An 18,822-nucleotide genomic window follows, 5' to 3' on the forward strand; every position below is an offset into this window, starting at 1 on the left:
GTCACTTAATACTTAACACATAAAATAATACTTAATACATAAAATACTTAACACATGTGTTACTTAACACATGTGTTAATACTTAACACATAAAAGAATGTGTTCTGGGTGAATGTATATAATTTCAGTATTTCCTCAAACAAGAAGAAATAAATTCATTGGAAGACCTTCCCTCTTAAGGAAGTGTGGTCAAACCTGTATATAAATAGCATTATTAAAATCCTTAGTTATTGACAAAGCAAATTATTACCAGTGTGAAAATTATTGTTCGTGTCCTAGACAGCTGCTCAGGAAGCAATCCTGCATGCGTCTGGAAATGGCAAACCTTTACCGTCTAAGGACTACTGCATGCTATATAACCCTCATTGGACGGCTCTTCCAAATACCCTAGAAAATGCAGTAAGTAAATCAGTTATTATTTATTTGTAAACATAAAATTATTGAAAGGTGAGAATGAGTGATTATGTTTTAGTGTGTGAACTAGTTGTAATATAAAATGATCAATAAACAGTAACTTTTATTGTTTTGGCTTAAGTATTTTTCTTTCTGTAGGAAAAACAAATTAGGGAATTTTAAAATACCTCAAAGCCTGGTTGTCATAAAATACTTACAATTTAAAAGAACCTGGTATTAAACCAATATTGATACTTTGTCACTGAATGCATTTTTGTGAAATATGTTTTTTATGTTAAAGACATTTCTTCTTCCCAGACTTCCATTAGTTTGATGAATCTGACTACCACACCACTATGCAACCTTTCTGATGTTCCACCTGATGGAATAAAGAGCAAAGCAGTTGTAGTACAGTGGGGAACCTGCCATATTCTTGAAAAAGCCAGAATTGCACAAACAGGAGGTGCTGAAGCATTGTTGGTTGCCAATAACAGTGTCCTAGTAAGTTTTAAAACTTTACTAACTTTTGAGCTCATGAAAAGTATCAAATTTCATAAATATTAAACTATCTTTTTGGTGTATAGTTTAGGGGCTGAGTTTTGAATAATCTGATGGTAGGATTCTTTTAAAATAAACATTCTGTGGGCACCTGGGTGGCTTAGTCAGTTAAGCATCTGACCTTAGATCTCAGCTCAGGTGTTGATCTCAGGGTTGTGAGTTCAAGCTGCGCGTTGGGCTCCAGGCTGGGTGTGGAGACCACTTAAAAAAATAATTGTAATAAAAATTTAAAAATAAATAAAATAAACATTCTGGCTTTGATAGGCATTTAGTTGGAAAACTTTGTAATGTCTTTTCTGTTCCTAAAGTGGACAAGACTTTGTTAGGAATAAGTGTGTGCAAGTTTAATTAAACTTCAGTGTAATCACGCACAAACACATGTTTGATATACCAGTATATAAATCAGTTTAAGTTTATGCTAAAAGGATTCCCATTTGAGAACTCTTACTATATAATATCAAGGCAGAAGATAGGAAACTTTGTTTTGGAATTTTAAAAAAGATACAATACTTATATTTAAAGGAATAATTTGCATTTTATTCTGTAAATATATTAGTAGCTCATACGTTTTCATGATATGTTTTTTTTTTTTCTTTTAGTTTCCTCCCTCAGGGAACAAATCGGAATTTCATGATGTGAAAATACTGATTGCATTTATAAGCCACAAAGACTTTATAGATATGAAGCAGGTAAATTAGTAATTACATACTAGACAAAGTTTATACATAGTACAATTCTTTACTTTTAACCACTGGCATTTAATTTAAGTTATATATGCTCCATTTGCGAACAAGAAGCTATAAAGGCCTATCAAGTCTTTGTTTGAGAAGTGTTCACCTCTCAGCACAGGGTATTTCTGAGCCCTGACTTTAGGAAGGATATTTACTTGTTTTGACTTCTTTAACAGTCTCTGTTATGTCATTTATCTTATCCTTAAATCTCTGAACAGGATATGTCTAGGTGAAACACCAAACTCTGAGGATTTAATAAACCAAAGCTTAGTCTCGTAATTCTGACAAGAGAATATATCATGTAGTCAAAAAGGATTCTAGTGTTCTTGACTCTGTCTTATCTGTTTCAGAGTGAAATTGTAATATTGCTGCCATACACTGGAAGAGAAAGAAAACTAATTCTGTTTTTTTTTTTGTTTGTTTGTCTTTCAGACTCTTGGAGATAACATTACTGTAAAAATGTATTCTCCATCATGGCCTAACTTTGACTATACTATGGTGGTTATTTTTGTAATTGCTGTGTTCACTGTGGCATTAGGAGGATACTGGAGTGGACTAATTGAATTGTAAGTTTAATTAAACTTCAGTGTTTCCGTGATAATTGGCTAAAAGATTATTGTCTAATAGTTTAATCATGTAACAATAATTAAAATATACCTGACCTCAGAATATAGTGCTGTTACGATCAGATTGCAGGTTTGTCCTGCTGTAGGTCATTTAACTTCTCACTGAGAAGAGTTAACTTCTGCTAACTCTCCTGCTGGGGGCTAAGATTACATATTTTAAAGAAGCTCCCAAGTGTTTTTGCTGGCCCACAGACCACACTTTGAGTTAGCCAGGCAAGCTTTGTATACATGTCAGGGCAAGCTCCTCCTTTAGAAAACTGGAGATGGGAGAGGAGTACATATAAGCTTTTTCACTCATAAAACACGATGATGGACAAAGACAGAGAATGTGTTACCTTCATAGCCAAGTTGGAAGAGAAGGAGTTCTTTACCTGCAGGAATACGGAATTTAAAATATTTTACTTTAATTCCAGTATAGTTAACATATTGTATTATATTGGTTTTAGGTGTACAATACAGTTCAGTGCATTACTTAGTGCTCATCAAGATAAACATACTCGTGGGGTGCCTGGGTGGCTCAGTGGGTTAAAGCCTCTCTCTTCAGCTCAGGTCATGATCTCAGGGTCCTGGGATCAAGCCCCGCATCAGGCTCTCCACTCAGCAGGGAACCTGCTTCCTCCTCTTTCTCTGCCTGCCTCTCTGCCTACTTGTGATCTCTGTCTGTCGAATAAATAAATAAAATCTTTAAAAAAAAAAAAAATCAATGTACTCTTAATCCCCATTATCTGTTTTGCCCATCCCTGTGCCTTCCTCCCCTCTGGCAACCACCAGTTTGCCACAGTATTTACAAGCCTGTTTTTTTGTGTGTTTTTTGTTTTGTTTTGTTTTGTTTTGTTTTTACTTTGTTACAAGTTTGCCACAGTATTTACAAGCCTCTTTTTTTTTCTTTTTTTTACTTTGTTCATTTGTTTCTTAAAATTTCATGTATGAGTGTAATTATATGGTATCTGTCTTTTTCTGACTTATTTCATTTAACATTATACTCTCTAGGATCCATCCATATTGTTGCAGATGGCAATATCATTCATTTTTAGGATTAAGTAATATCCTATCCTATTGTGTGTGTGTGTGTGTGTGTGTGTGTGTGTGTGTGTGTGTATATACATATGTATATGTATATATATACACACCACTTTTTCTTTATCCATTCATCTGTGGATGGAAACTGAGGTTGATTGCATCCATGTCTTGGCTAGTGTGAATAATGCTATAATAGACACTTTAAAAATAAATATTTTAATTTTCTTTGGATAATTTCTGGATCATATGGTAATTCTATTTTTAATTTTCTTTAAAGATTTTATTTATTTATTTGAGAGCAGAGGCAAGAGACAGAGAGAGCGAGCATGAGTGGGGGTGGGGGGTGGGGTAAGGTCCTGTGTCCATCTAGGGCCCTGAGATTATGACTTGAGCCAAAGGCAGACACTTAACCAACCGAGCCACCCAAGCACCCCTCTATTTTTCAATTTTTTAAGGAAACTTCATGTTATTTTCCACAGTGGTTGCAACAATTTGCATTTCTACCGACACTGCACAAGCGTTTGTTTTTCTCCACATCCTCACCAAACTTGATATTTCTCTTTCTACTACTTCATTTTTTTTTTTTTAGGGATTTTATTTATTTGAGAGATAGAGTGCATAGGGAGAAGCAGAGAGGGAGAAAGAGGAACAAGCAGACTCCATGCTGAGATTAGAACTTGATGGGAGGCTCAGTCTCAGGACCCTGAGATCATGACCCGAGCCAAAACCAAGTGTTGGACGCTTAACCAATTGAGCCATCCAGGCACCGCCTCTGCTACTTCATTATTAGTATATAGAAATGCAGTGGATTTCTGTAAATTGGTTTTGTATCCTGCGACTTTAACTGAATTCATTTATCAGTACTAATAGTTTTTCAGTGGAGTCTTCAGGATTTTTTATATATAGTATCATGTCATCTGCAAATAGTGAAAGTTTTACTTCCTCCTTACCAATTTGGATACCTTTTACTACTTTTTCTTGCTTGACTGCTGTGGCTAGGACTTCCAGTACTATTTTGAATAAAAATAGTGAAAGTGGACGTCTTTGTCTTGTTCCTGACCTTAGGGGAAAGGCTTTCAGTTTTTCACCATCAAGTATAATTATGGCCTTGATTATGTTGAGTTATGTTCCCTCCAAACCTACCTTGCTGAGAGTTTTTTATCACAAATGGATGTTGTACTTTGTCAAATGCTTTTTCTGTGTCTATTGATCATATAGTTCTTATCCTTTCTCTTACTGATGTGATGTGTCATGTTGATTGATTTGCAAATATTAAACTGCCCTTGCATCCTGGAGATAAATCCCACTTGATCATGGTGAATGATTTTTTTGAAATTTATTATTGGATTTGGTTTGATAATATTTCATTGAGGATTTTTGCATTTATGTTCATCAAAGATACTGGCCTGTAGTTCTCTTTTTTTTAATAGAGTCTTTACCTGGTTTTGGTATCATAGGCTGAATTTGGAAGCTTTCCTTCCTCTTCTGTTTTTTTGGAATAGTTTGAGAAGAATGGATATTTACTCCTCTTTAAATATTTGGTAGAGTTCACCTGTGAAGCCTTCTGTCCTGGACATTTGTTTGTTGGGAATTTTTTGATCACTGATTCAATTTCATTGCTGGTAATCAGTCTGTTCAGATTTTCCCTTCCTGATTTAGTTATGGGAGGTTATATGTTTCTAGGAATTTATCCATTTCTTCTCGGTTGTCCAGTTTGTTACCATGTAATTTTTTATGGTATTCTCTTACAATCCTTTGTATTTCTGTGGTGTTGGTTGTTACTTTTACTCTTTCATTTGTGATTTTTTTTGAGTTCTTGCTCTCTTTTTTATGAGTCTGACTAAAGATTTACCAATTTTGTTAGTCTTTCCAAAGAACCAGCCCCTGGTTTCTTTAATCTATTCTATTGGGGTTTTTTAAGTTTCTGTTTCCTTTATTTCTGTTTTGATCTTTATGATTTCCTTCCTCCTGCTGGTTTTTGGTTTGTGCCTTCTTTTCCTAACTTCATTAGGTTTAAGGTTGTTTGAGATCTCTCCTGCTTCTTGAAGCAGCCTGTATTGCTATAAACTGCCCTCATAGAACAACTTTTGATGCATCCCAATGATTTCAGACCGTTCTGTTTTCATTTTCATTTGTTTCCATGTAATTTTTTATTTTTTCTTTGATTTCTTAGATGACCCATTTGTTGTTTAGTAGCATGTTCGTTAACCTCCATGTTATTTGTGGTCTTTCCAGATTTTTTCTTGTGGTTGATTTCCAGTTTCATAGCTTTGTGGTCAGAAAAGATGTGTGTGATATGACTACGATCTTTTTTAATTTATTGAGACTCATAGTCTAATATGTAATCTCTTCTGGAGAATGTTCCATGTGCACCTGAAAAGAATGTGTATTCTGCTCTTTTAGGATGGAATGTTCTGAATATATCTGTTAAATCCATCTGATTCAGTGCATCATTCAAAGCCACTGTTTCCTTGTTGATTTCATGTTTGGATGATCTGTCCTATGATTAATTGGGATGTTAAAGTCCCCTGCTATTACCATATTACTATCACTTATTTATATTTGTTTTTAACTATTTTATGTATTTGGGTGCTTCCATATTGGCCTCATAAATATGTACAATTGTTACAGCTTATTATTGAATCCCCTTTATTACTATAGAATGTCCTTCTTTGTCTCTTGTTATAGTCGTTATTTTAAAGTCCATTTTTATTGCTACCGTGGCTCTCTTTTCATACCATTTGCCTGATAAATGGTTTTTCTTCCTTTCGCTTTCAATCTGTGTGTATCTTTAGGTCTGAAATGAGTCTCTTGTTAGGCAGCATGTAGATGGATCTTGTTTTTTTAATCCTTTCTCTCACCCTGTGTCTTTTGATTGGAGCATTTCATCCATTTACATACAAAGTAATTATCGATAGACATGTACTTAATGTCATTTTGTTACTTGTTTTATTTTTGTTGTTGTTCTTTTTCTAGTTCTCTGTTTCTCCTCTTGCTCTCTACTCTCACAATTAGTTGGCTTTCTTTAGAGATACACTTGGATTCCTTTCTCTTTATATTTTGCATATATTTCACTGGTTTTTGATTTATGGTTACCATTAGGTTTGTATACAACATCTGCATATAGCAGTCTATATTGAGTTGATGATTGCTTAAGTTTGAGCTTATTTTTTACTCCTCTCTCTGTTTCCCCTGTTTTAGATATGTGGTATCATACTTTACATCTTTTTATTTTGTGTCTTGACTGATATTTTTATATATACTTATTTTTATTGCTCTTGTGCTTCCTACTTTTCTTCTACTTATGGTCTTTCCTTTCCACTCAAAGAGTCCCCTTTAACATTTCTTGTAGAGCAGGTTTAGTGGTGATGAATTCCTTTAGCTTTTGTTTGGGAACTTCTTTCTCTTTCCTCCTATCCTGAATGATGGCCTTGCTGGACAGAGTATTCTTGGCTGCACAGTTTTTCCTTTCAGTACTCTGAATATATCATGTCACCCATTTCTGGCCTGCAGAGTTTCTGTTGAAAAATCAGCTGGTAGGGGCGCCTGGGTGGCTCAGTTGTTAAGCATCTGCCTTTGGCTCACGTCATGATTCCAGAGTCCTGGATTCGAGCCCCACTTCAGGCTCCCTGCTCAGCAGGAAGCCTGCTTCTCCCTCTCCCACTCCCCCTGCTTGTGTTCCCTCTCTCACTGTGTCTCTTTCTGTCAAATAAATAAACAAAATCTTAAAAAAAAAAAAAATCAGCTGATAACCTTACGGAGTTTTCCTTATATGTAACTGTTTTCTCTAGCTGCTTTTATTTCTTTTTTTTAAGATTTTATTTATTTATTTGACAGACAGAGATCAGAAGTAGGCCAAGAGGCAGGCAGGTGGGGGGGAAGCAGGCTTCTTGCTAAGCAGAGAGCCTGATGTGGGTCTCGATCTCAGGACCCTGGGATCATGACTGGAGCCGAAGGCAGAGGCTGTAATCCACTGAGCCACTCAGGAGCCCCTCTTGCTGCTTTTAAAATTCTCTCTTTCAGGATTATGGATTTTGAAATTGAGGTGACTGATTCTAAAAATAGGATAAAGATAGAACTAAGTGTATGTGTGGAGATGGTTGGGGCAGGATATATATATAATCCTGCCCCAAAGAGTGGTGCCGCGGTGGCTGAGAGAGAGCATGCGTGTGGGGGAATGGGGGAACAGGAAGAGGGAGAAGCAAACTGCTTGCTAAAGCTGGACTTGGGGCTCTATCCCAGGACTCCAGGATCACAACCTGAGCCAAAGGCAGCTGCTTAACAACTGAGCCACCTGAGTGTCCCAGTAAATAGGAGGGACACCTGAGTATCTCAGTTGGTTAAGCGTCTGCCTTTGGCTTGGGTCATGATCCCAGGGTCTTGGGATCAAGTCCTGCATTGGGCTCCTTGCTCAGCTGGGAGTCTGCTTCTCCCTCTGCCTTCGGCTCTCCTTGCTTGTGCTCTCTCTCTTTCTCTGTCAAATAAATAAAACTCTTAAAAAAAAAAAAAAAGAAAGAAAGAAAGAAAGAGAGAAGGGGAAAGAGAATAAGGCTTAGGAAAGGGAAAATTTGCCAGAACCAGAACTCATATAACTCAGAATTACCCTGCCAAATGAAAAATGTACCTTATGCAAAAGGGAAAGATGTCTTAGTTCCATAGAAAACTTCTTAATAGAAAGTTAAAATCTTACTATAATGAAATCATTGGTCCTCAAGCTTCATAAACTCAAGATAGCATGAAAGAAAGCTTAGCTTTCCAGAGCTACCCTACGGCCCAGCAATCGCACTACTGGGTATTTACCCTAAAGATACAAATGTAGTGATCCAAAGGGGCTCGTGCACCTGAATGTTTATAGCAGCAATGTCCACAATAGCCAAACTATGGAAAGAACCTAGATGTCCATCAACAGATGAATGAATAAAGAAGATGTGGTATATATATACAATGGAATGCTATGTAGCCATCAAAAGAAATGAAATCTTGCCATTTGCAATGATGTGGATGGAACTAGAGGGTATTATGCTGAGCGAAATAAGTCAATCAGAGAAAGAATTATCATATGATCTCCCTGATATATGAGGAATTTGAAAGGCAAAGTGGGGGGTTTGGGAGGTAGGGAAGGAAAAAATGAAAGAAGATGGGGTCGGGAGGGAGACAAACCATAAGAAACTTTTAATCTCACAAAACAAACTGAGGGTTGCCCAGGGGAGGGGGATAGGGAGAGGGTGGGAGGGTTATGGACACTGGGGAAGGTATGTGCTATGGTGAGTGCTGTGAAGTGTGTAAGCATGATGATTCACAGACCTGTACCCCTGGGGCAAATAATACATTATATGTTAATAAAAAATGAAAAAAGAAAACAGCTTTCCATTATATGTGGCTCTTGAGCTGATTAGAGGTACAGTGTTTTAAAAAGATGATTATAGTATTTTTATGTGATATAAATCTAGTACATTTCCTTTCCAAAAATTGCCTGTGCTTCTTCCTTTGCCAGATTTATCTTTTCCTTTATTTATTTTTTAAAAGTTTTTATTTATTTACATGAGAGAGTATAAGCAGGGGGAGCAGCAGAGGCAGAGGGAGAAGAAGGCTCTCCACTGAGCAGGGATCATGACCTGAGTGAGCCAAAGGCAGATGCATAACCAGCTGAGCCAGCCAGGCGCCCTTATCTTTTCCTTTAGAGGAATCTACCTGGAGAACTGGTGTACTAAATAAGAATATATAAATCTTTCATTATGACCTATATGAATTTATAAATTTTTCACTATAATAAAAATGGTTTTATTGTTTTTACTTTTTAAAGATTTTTATTTATTTATTTGAGAGTGAGAATGAGAGAGAGCATAAGAGGGGAGACGTCAGAGGGAGAAGCAGACTGCCTGCCGAGCAGGAAGCCCAATGTGGGACTCGATTCTGGGACTCCAGGATCATGACCTGAGCCGAAGGCAGTTGCTTAACCAACTGAGCCACCCTGCACCCCATAATAAAAATAATTTTAAATGTATCTGTTTGCCGTGACAGATACCAAAAGTAGGCACCTTTTTCCACTCAGATACTACTTTCATTGACACTTCTGTTTAATATTCTATCATCCAGCTCTGCAGTTGCTGGAATATGCTAGTGTGACTGTCCCCAAACCCTCTCCATGCTCGTTGCCCAGGCAGCCTCCCTACAGTCAGAGATGCTTAATATAGTGACCATCCCATTTAACAATTTTCTAGTAAGAAAGTGGTATGTTGGTAAATAAGCAGTCTGGCAAATGTACAGTTTGATAGTAATAAACTTTTTTTAACCTAAAGTTTATATTAAGTCCAGACCTGATGAGAAAGTCAAGGTGTATGCCATGGGAAGGAGAATTTAGTTGGTCAGAGTTGAAAGGACTGGAGGTAGAAGAGTATGTAGTGGGCTCCATGTAGCTGGGAGGAGACAATAAGATGACAGAACAGAGACTGCTCAACAAAGAACACTACTGACTCTTTCCTCTTCAACTTTTGTTTCGGCCTTTTATTAGCTGTGTGACTTAAGAAGGGTTGTTGAGAGAATTAAAAACAGTATTTTGCTATCTTAACTCAAGGTAGATAAAGCTATGTCTTGAACTTCTTTTGAATCCTTCATAATACACTGATAAGCACAGAACAGGCATCCACTTAGTGCTGAGTTGATTGAAAGAATTTTGTGTTTACATGTAAGAAAAGCTAATTTTAGGAGTACTTTGCTCTCTGTAAGTTGGTAATAAGTGTGTAAAAAGAAACTGGTTATGATCTGAAATTCGTTATATCAATATAAGTTTTCAAATTAGATCATATAAACATCTGCAGACATTATTTATATGATAAACATTCTCTATTTCAACAATTTCACTTCCAGAAGAAAATGCTTTTTCAAAAGTTCGTGGTTAATAACAGATCATCTCTGGAGGGTAGAATTAGAGGGACCTTTTACTTTATAGATTAAGTTATTTTCTGTTATGTGTGCTGTTTTTTTAAAGTATATTACTTTGTAGTCAGAAACAAATTTAAGTTGATGTTGGAGATAGATTTTCAAAATAACCATTCTTGGCAGAGATTTGCTGAAGTTCCTGCGTGTGTTTATACAGGGAGAGCATGAAGGCAGTGACAAACACTGAAGACAGAGAAATGAGGAGAAAGAAGGAAGAATATTTAACTTTTAGTCCTCTAACAGTTGTAATATTTGTGGTCGTGTGCTGTGTTATGATGGTCTTACTTTATTTCTTCTACAAATGGCTGGGTAAGAAGTCATACTTACTATTTGCTACTTTCAGTCTACAAGCTTTTCATTTATTTTATTAGATTGAAGGTATTATACCCAGAAAGCTTAAACAAATGATTGAAAAGTAATGTTAACTCTCTAAACTGTCAGAAGTGCTAGATCCCCCTCACTCTAGGATAAAAAATATAAAAATATTCAGATTAAAAATATCCTGTGTCTTTGAGATAAGAACACTTCTTCATGGATGACTTGAAAGAACTGCTGTGGCTCCTAAATTTCCATCTCTGCAGATAAAGCTGGAGAGCCCCATATCTAAGCAGAGACTAAGGACTTCTTAGTGACTGTATTTAGTTACACGAAATAGATTATTCAAGTTACTAATTTATTGCCTCTGCTTATCCCTAAAGTGTGCTTTGTTCTTTCGTCAGGGTCCAAATCAAGACGTATTGCTCAAATTTTGTTTTACTTGTGTTAGCAGTCAAGATCATACTACATCTAAAGACACACAAGTACTTGCCTGTGGTCTAAATAATAACAGGTACTTTTCCTTTAAGAAGGTAGGGGTAGGAATTGTAAGGGCTTGCCCATCCCCTGAGCAATCGTGTTGGTGGTCTGAAAGAATGGAAATTTGCCATCTCTGGGCAATGCATAGCACAAAGAGGAGGAGACTAGGGAAAAGGGAAGTGGCCTGGTAAGAACTAGCAAAAATCCTTTGTGAAAACCACCACAGGCTCCAGTGCTTATTTGGAGAACATTAGCACAATTTTCTGGACTAGAAAACTGAGGTACTCAGGTTGGTTTCAGCTTATTGTCCCAATATTTCCTGTCCTGTGGCAGCATTAAAAACTAGACCTTTGACCTATATTTCCAACTAGAAAAATAATTATTTGAATGTCACTCATATTTTAATGTTGTGCTGGGGGAGTAGATGTTAGGATAGTTATTTGTATTTACATTGTCATTGTGCAGCTGATTTTTCTAATTTTTTTAAAAGATTTTATTTATTTATTTGACAGAGAGAGATCACAAGTAGACAGAGAGGCAGGCAGAGAGAGAGAGAGAGAGGGAAGCAGGCTCCCTGCTGAGCAGAGAGCCTGTTGCGGGACTTGATCCCAGGACCCTGAGATCATGACCTGAGCCGAAGGCAGTGGCTTCACCCACTGAGCCACCCAGGTGCCCCTGATTTTTCTAATCTAATACTTAGCCTTCACTCGTTTGTGTCTGACCCTCAGTCAATTAATTAGTGGTCTTTGATAGAAAAAAGAGATTCCTCTACCCTACCCTAAAGCATGCTTTCATTTGTGGTGAGAAAGTTCCTTAAACTTTCAGGTATTTAAAAAGTTGACCTTGCTTATCAATGTAATTTTTTATGTAGGAGGCAGATCATTAAACCTCCTGGTTATCCTAGGGCATGGGAGTTAATTATGACTCTTACAAAATCGATGTGGTATTGCAAGACATAATGTACCTCCAAATGGTTCCTAATGGCTAAATTTGCTGCCATTTTTAATTTATGAAATATATCAAATTGGTAAGGTTCCCCTTACCATTTTATGTTAAGTCATGCTCAAAAAGTAAAGATGGTTATATTAACCAGATGCTTTCTCATACCTAATCATTTTCCTAGTATACTATGACATTGAATGAAATAAAACTCTGTTAGGGTCTCAAGAACATGCTTTCTACCTAAGTTTTAAAACTTGGGTTGGCAGCCTTTGATGGATGACTCACCAAACATAACTTGGCAGGCTTTGATTGTCTTTGTTTTACTGCTTACATTACCATACGTAACTAGTAATAACAAATAACAAATAATGACAAGAGACTAAAAAAGTAAATTCTAGAGAGGGTATGTGCTATGGTGAGCACTATGAATTGTGTAAGACTAATGAATCACAGACCTGTACCCCTGAAACAAATAATATATATTAATTTTAGAAAAGTAATTTGTCCAATTTCACCAATTAGAAAGTGGCCAACGGTTAAAAACGAGGATATCAGAAAATTTTTGAATGGTATCCGTGTTTCTGAAACAGGAAGATTTCTGGAGACTCATGAATAAGATCTAAGTTGTCCACCTACATAAAGAGCAAAATGCCGGATGATCTTTCAGACTTTTCTGTGACATTTTAAAGATACAATAAAAGCTGTATAGATTTAAAAAAGAAGAAGAAAGAAAGTGGCTATCCCTGATTTACTATCTCTAGATTACTCTCCTTTTCTCATCTCATAATTTTCTGAAATTTAGTGGAATTTGTAAAATTCATATTGCCATTGTGAAATTTTGAGAAAGTTAAGAAAATGAATAGTTTATTTTATAGTATAATAATTTCTCTCCCTTCTCGGGCGCCTGGGTGGCTCAGTGGGTTAAGCCGCTGCCTTCGGCTCAGGTCATGATCTCAGGGTCCTGGGATCAAGTCCCGCATCGGGCTCTCTGCTCAGCAGGGAGCCTGCTTCTCTTTCTCTCTCTCTCCGCCTGCCTGTCTACTTGTGATCTCTCTCTGTCAAATAAATAAATAAAGTCTTTAAAAAAAAATTAAAAAAATAATAATAATTTCTCTCCCTTCTTAAGAATAAGATTAGATGTAATTTTAAATAATTTTCAAAAAAGTATAACTAATATAGAAAAATATTTGTGAACATTAACTACCTTAGTTTCATATCATAACAGAGTGGTTTGTTTAAATGGATTTGGTTTTACCACAGGTCAAATAATTGGAGATAAATTACACCATAGGAAATAGAGATAACTTGTTTAAGGTAAATATCAGTTCTCATCCCTAAGGTGCATTTTTTTTTTAAGATTTTATTTATTTATTTGACAGAGAACACAAGTAGGCAGAGAGGAAGGGGAGCAGGCTCCCTGCTGAGCAGGGAGCCCGATTCGGGCCTTGATCCCAGGACCCTGGGATTATGACCTAAGCCAAAGGAAGAGGCTTTAACCCACTGAGCCACCCAGGCATCCCCCTAAGGTGCATTTTTAACACATTTCTATTGTTTACTTAATTCGTCCATTCCTTACATTTAAGTTCTTACAAGTGTCTCTATCTCACTTCATAGACATCTTCAATAGACATGTTAGTTTGAATCATTGAATGACAGAAAATGCAGAGCCAGCTTTAGCCCTTAAGCAGTCCTACCAATGTGTAATGGAACGGAAACAAGACATTAAACACTCGCATTTCAATAAAACTCAAGATCTAAATATTTTCAGCTTAATAACCAATTCACATTATAATATGATCACTGCATTGGAAGTATCATGGTGCAGTAAGAAAGCTAGATTACTATTGCGTGTATAAATATTTTCTAATCACATTTCCTTCTGTTCTCATATAATTTAGTGTCTTCTTTTTTTCTAGTGTATGTTATGATAGCAATCTTCTGCATAGCATCAGCAATGAGTCTGTACAACTGTCTAGCTGCACTCATTCGTAAGATACCGTGTGGACGATGCACGTATGTATCTCTTACAAGGAATCCTATAATGTTGGTATTTGTAATTTAAAACAATACAGGGAAAAGTAGGAGTGGTATTTTAACTCTGTGTAAGCCAACATACATGTGGCTATTAAAATTTAAATTAACTAAAATTAAATAAATTTTAAAATTCAGTTCCTCACTCTTATTAGCTACATTTCAAATGCTAACTAACCACATGTAGCTACTACTGGCTACTGTACTGGGCAGCACAGATATCGGACATTTTCATCATGGACAGTTCTGTTGAATTAATGAATATTTTGGATGTAACATTTGTTGTACTTAAATTTAGGGCTTTTAAATCGATATTTTAGTAGCTTTCTTGTGACTGTGGTTAACATTTGTCATTTCTCGTGTTTAAGTGAACATTGTTATTTCATCTGCAGAGTAGACTAACTTATTTCTGTCTATTTTTTTAGGATTATATTTCGCGGCAAAAGCATTGAAGTGCGACTTATTTTTCTCTCTGGACTATGCATAGCAGTGGCTGTTGTTTGGGCTGTATTTAGAAATGAAGATAGGTATGAGTGCTCAGTGCATTTGCTTTTAGAGTAAGGATGCATGATTTTGTGTCTTGCTTGGTAGTTATGCATTATGATTATTATGGATTTTTTTTTTTTTTTGCTTTTATTCCAGAACACCATAGTCTTGAAATAAGCCAAATAAGACTCATAAGCAGATCTTGTGCTAATGGGTTCAAGGTCATATAGATAAGAAAATATGTATTATGGTTTAAATATCTAAGCCTATTTTGAAATAGGCTTCAAAATATACTTACGATGATATCCCACAATGAAGTACAATGCGTCTATACAGGATGGAGAAGATCTCTGTAAACTGATATGCAGTGATTTCCAGGATGTATTTTTAAGTGAAAAAAGAATATATAGAGTATGCTACCTTTTCTGTAAGAGAGGAAAAATAATATACAAATATCTGTCCATTTGCAGGAAGGATGACCAGAAAAAGATCTTAACTTTTTAATGGTTTATTAATAAAATTACTAAAGCCCAAAGCCACTTGTAGCCTAAAATTTGGAAGCAAGGATTTACAATTTAAGGTGGCTTCAGTTGATAATTATACATATGAGTTCCTGGTAGATTATGTTACGTAGTTCTCATTTCCTTTAGATTCCAGCTATCTGGACATACGTGAACACCAGTGTCTTTTGTTATGAGCTGCCTTTCTAAAAGAAACATGTATATGTTCAAAGATGAAAGATAAGATGTATGTTCTGAGGTAGCCTTTCAGTTTTTCCTTAGTTATAGTAGTAGTCATTATTCTACTAGGACAGCAAATTAATATGGAGTATATGAGAGGTTTTTTGTCATTATAATTGTTGCTTAATCAAATAGTCAAATCATAACAACTGAATGATACTTTAATGATCTATTTCTTTTGAAAAGTCCCATCTAAGCATAACTACATAAACCAGTAGAGTATTCTTTTGATTTTAGGTGGGCTTGGATTTTACAGGATATCTTGGGGATCGCTTTCTGTCTGAATTTAATTAAAACACTGAAGTTACCCAACTTCAAGGTAAAGTGTACTGCTTTGCAAGCTAAAATAATTTTTTCTTTTTCTTTTTCCTTTTTTTTAAAAAAAAAATTTTTATTTATTTATTTGACAGAGACACAGCGAGAGAGGGAACACAAGCAGGGGGAGTGGGAGAGGGAGAAGCAGGTGTCCCGCTGAACAGGGACCCTGATGTGAGGCTCGATCCCAGGACTCAGGAACCATGACCTGAGCCAAAGGCAGACACTTAACGCCTGAGCTGCCCAGGCACCCCAGTAATTTTTTCTTTTTAAAACAACTTTATTCAAGTATAATTTACATGTGGCAAAATGCACCCCATCTTAAGAGTACAGTTTATTGAAGCTGTACAAATGAATAACTTTGTAGCCACCATCCCAATCAATTATAGAAGATTTCTCATCTCTTTGAAAGCTCTGTCCTGTCCTTTTGTAGTCAATATTAATCACCAGCTATAGCAAACTATTGGTTTGCTAGCTAAAATATTTTTAATTATTTCTATAATATGCCAAATTCATAAAATCCTTACAAAATATCAACAAAGAACATTTCTTTGATTTAGTGATTTTTTTTAAAGAATGTGTTAAAGAAGATAAAATTTTTAATGTGATTTGTAGAATAAAACTACAAATAGTAATAATTGTTAAATGCCTTAAAAAAACAGTGTTCAAATGAAATTTCATTATGTTTATTTGTATTTGCAAAACCATATAATTTCTTCATTTATAGGGAAGTTTGACCTTTAAATTTTTTCTTTTTTTTCAACAGTCATGTGTGATACTTTTAGGTCTTCTCCTCCTCTATGATGTGTTTTTTGTTTTCATAACACCATTCATCACAAAGGTATGATATTTTTGAAATCCATGAGAAACATGTTATAAGAAGAGAATCTTAAACCTGTTCTTAGATAACTGATTTTGCAGATGTTTACCATTGAGTATGTGCTAATTCTCTTTTGAAAATGGTCATTGGAGTTGGCCTTTTTTTTTTTTTTTCTAATTATTTTAATACCATATAATGTATTATTTGCCCCCGGGGTATAGGTCTGTGATTTATCGGGCTTACACATTTCACAGCACTCCCCATAGCCCATACCCTCCCCAATGTCCATAACCCAACCACCCTATCCCTACCTCCTCACCCCCCCATGAAGTTGGCCTTCTAATAGATGATTTTTTTAAGCTTTTAATTCATTCTGCTAAGTGAAAAATGTCTCCTGGCTGATCATGAGACTATAAATTTTCTTCCTATCCATTTTAAAGTAACTTTTCTTGTTATAAAACAATCAATGTTTACTGTAGACAATATGAAGAACAAAAAGAAGGAAAGTGCATCATTGATGCTTTCATTTCTGTACCCCTAGTTTGAGACTAAGAAAGAGCTCCATACTGGAAGTCTGATGGCATGAAGTGTAGCTCTGTAACTGCTACCCTGGCAAGTCACTCACACTTTGTGCTTCCGGTTCCTAATCCATTGTGTGAGGGAGTATTGCTAGCATTCCAGCCTCCCTCTGCCATCAGTAGAATTCTTCTGGTCGGAACTGACAGAACCCGATCTAACCTTTCCAGACCACAAAGGCCCTTCTATCCAACCTGTGTATAGAAGCAAAGGTGGAGCTGGCCTCAGAAGAAACTAGACCTAGGGGCACATACTCTCCTTTTCCACTTCTGTCCATTTTGTTCTTTGTCCCAGACTGGCTTTTTGTATGAAGTTAGAGTAATAGCAGCTGACAGCTCCTTGTTCACCTGTCCCCCACCCCTGCCATTAGCTTTTCCATAAAATAATGATGCTGTTCCCAGAGTAAGGGAGAGGTGTTGGGTGAGTGTGGTCATCCTTCATTATTTGCCCAGCTTTTCTACTTGTCCCTATTTCTATCTCCTGAGTATTTTATTTTATTTTATTTTATTGCTCAGTTCTCCTGCTTTCCCCATTTTATGTTGAGTCTTATTTTGACTCAATATTTGCTGTTATAATCACTGCATTTTTTTCCCCATTACTTCTTTATCTTTTCTTTAGCCCCTACCATGTGTGAAAGAAATCACTGTAAAACTGCACTTCTAATATAAGGGCATAAACATGTGGCACTAAGATGTGCCCCACTGGGGAGCTAAAATGCAAGTAGGAGTTAATATAGTTAACTGACCCATATTACAGCTAACCAGACCATTTTACTAGCATCTTTCTGTGCCTTAATGATGAGCCATTTGAGTCATTGACTTTGTTGAGCAAAAGTAACCTTTTTAAAGCATAGAATTAATATTATAGATTATAACAAAAAATGTCAGTTAATGAAAGCTTTCTATCTAAAGCCATCCCAGTTTGTATCAGTTTATTTAGTTAAAAAAAAAAAAATGTTTCTGTAAGTCACTCCAGAGGGGTCCCAGAATGAAAGTAAAACATTCTGTGTACAAAATCATTCTCTAAGTCAGCACATAGTCATAGCATATGGCCCATATAGTACACGGAGGCTATAGGTATGAACTGTATCTAAAACCTTTAAAAAATTTTTTTCCATTCAGTGTTTTTTTGTTTATTTGTTGTTTGTTTTTTAGTGGGAGAGAGGTCAAGAAAAGGACAAGGGAGAGGGAGAGCAAGAATCTTAAGCAGGCTCCATGCCCAGCTCAGTGTAGACATCATGACCTGAGCCAAAATCAAGTCAAATGGTTAACTGACTAAGCTACCCACGCACCCCTCCGTTCAGTTTTAACCTAGTGTCACTTTGTAAATGTTAATTGTCTGCTAAAAAGTATTTACAATCCCTACACATAAAAAGTTGCAGAATTTTAAAGATACAGGATCATAGTAAAGATGTCTTTGAAGCTCTTTGTTCTCTGCCTAGAGAATTTTTAATCTTTTTTTCCATATTTGTTCCCAGTGACTAATCTGATCTGGTAGAAAAGATTAGAAGGACTCTTTAGAGTTCACAATTCAGCTGAGGTTAATGTTTCGATTGGGGCATAAAAAGCTGGCAGGGCTGAAACTGGATAGGAGACAGGATAGAGAAGCTTCTCAGGTTCTTTAGAACTAGGTCTTTTCAAGTTTGGCTTCATTCTTATGATGGTGAGTAGCTAGATCAAAGGTATCTTCATTTAAATAAAGTTACCAATATTTATTACAAATCTAAATACAAAAGATTTTAGTATTGTGTCTCTATTCATTGTTATTGCTAAAAATGACACATAGTACATGGCATCGTTTAACTATAAGCACTTAAAATTTATAGTCTATTAAAAATGCTAGCTGTTAGT

At 36.0% G+C, this 18,822-nt stretch overlaps 1 protein-coding gene across 2 annotated transcripts in view; it reads left to right on the plus strand.

Moving 5' to 3' along the window:
- Positions 1-18,822, plus strand: part of SPPL2A (signal peptide peptidase like 2A) — a 48,342-nt gene that overhangs the window by 16,070 nt on the left and 13,450 nt on the right. For both annotated transcript variants that reach the window (XM_032856495.1, XM_032856496.1), the window contains exons 2-10: positions 280-399; positions 712-894; positions 1,551-1,640; positions 2,115-2,248; positions 10,425-10,576; positions 13,921-14,017; positions 14,461-14,562; positions 15,499-15,580; positions 16,343-16,417. In XM_032856495.1, the coding sequence (XP_032712386.1) occupies positions 280-399; positions 712-894; positions 1,551-1,640; positions 2,115-2,248; positions 10,425-10,576; positions 13,921-14,017; positions 14,461-14,562; positions 15,499-15,580; positions 16,343-16,417 (1,035 nt within the window). The remainder of the gene's footprint in view (positions 1-279; positions 400-711; positions 895-1,550; positions 1,641-2,114; positions 2,249-10,424; positions 10,577-13,920; positions 14,018-14,460; positions 14,563-15,498; positions 15,581-16,342; positions 16,418-18,822) is intronic.

The sequence above is a fragment of the Lontra canadensis genome, unplaced genomic scaffold (assembly GCF_010015895.1).
Source record: "Lontra canadensis isolate GAN:19392208 unplaced genomic scaffold, GSC_riverotter_1.0 scaffold12, whole genome shotgun sequence".
Taxonomy (NCBI): Eukaryota; Metazoa; Chordata; class Mammalia; order Carnivora; family Mustelidae; genus Lontra; species Lontra canadensis.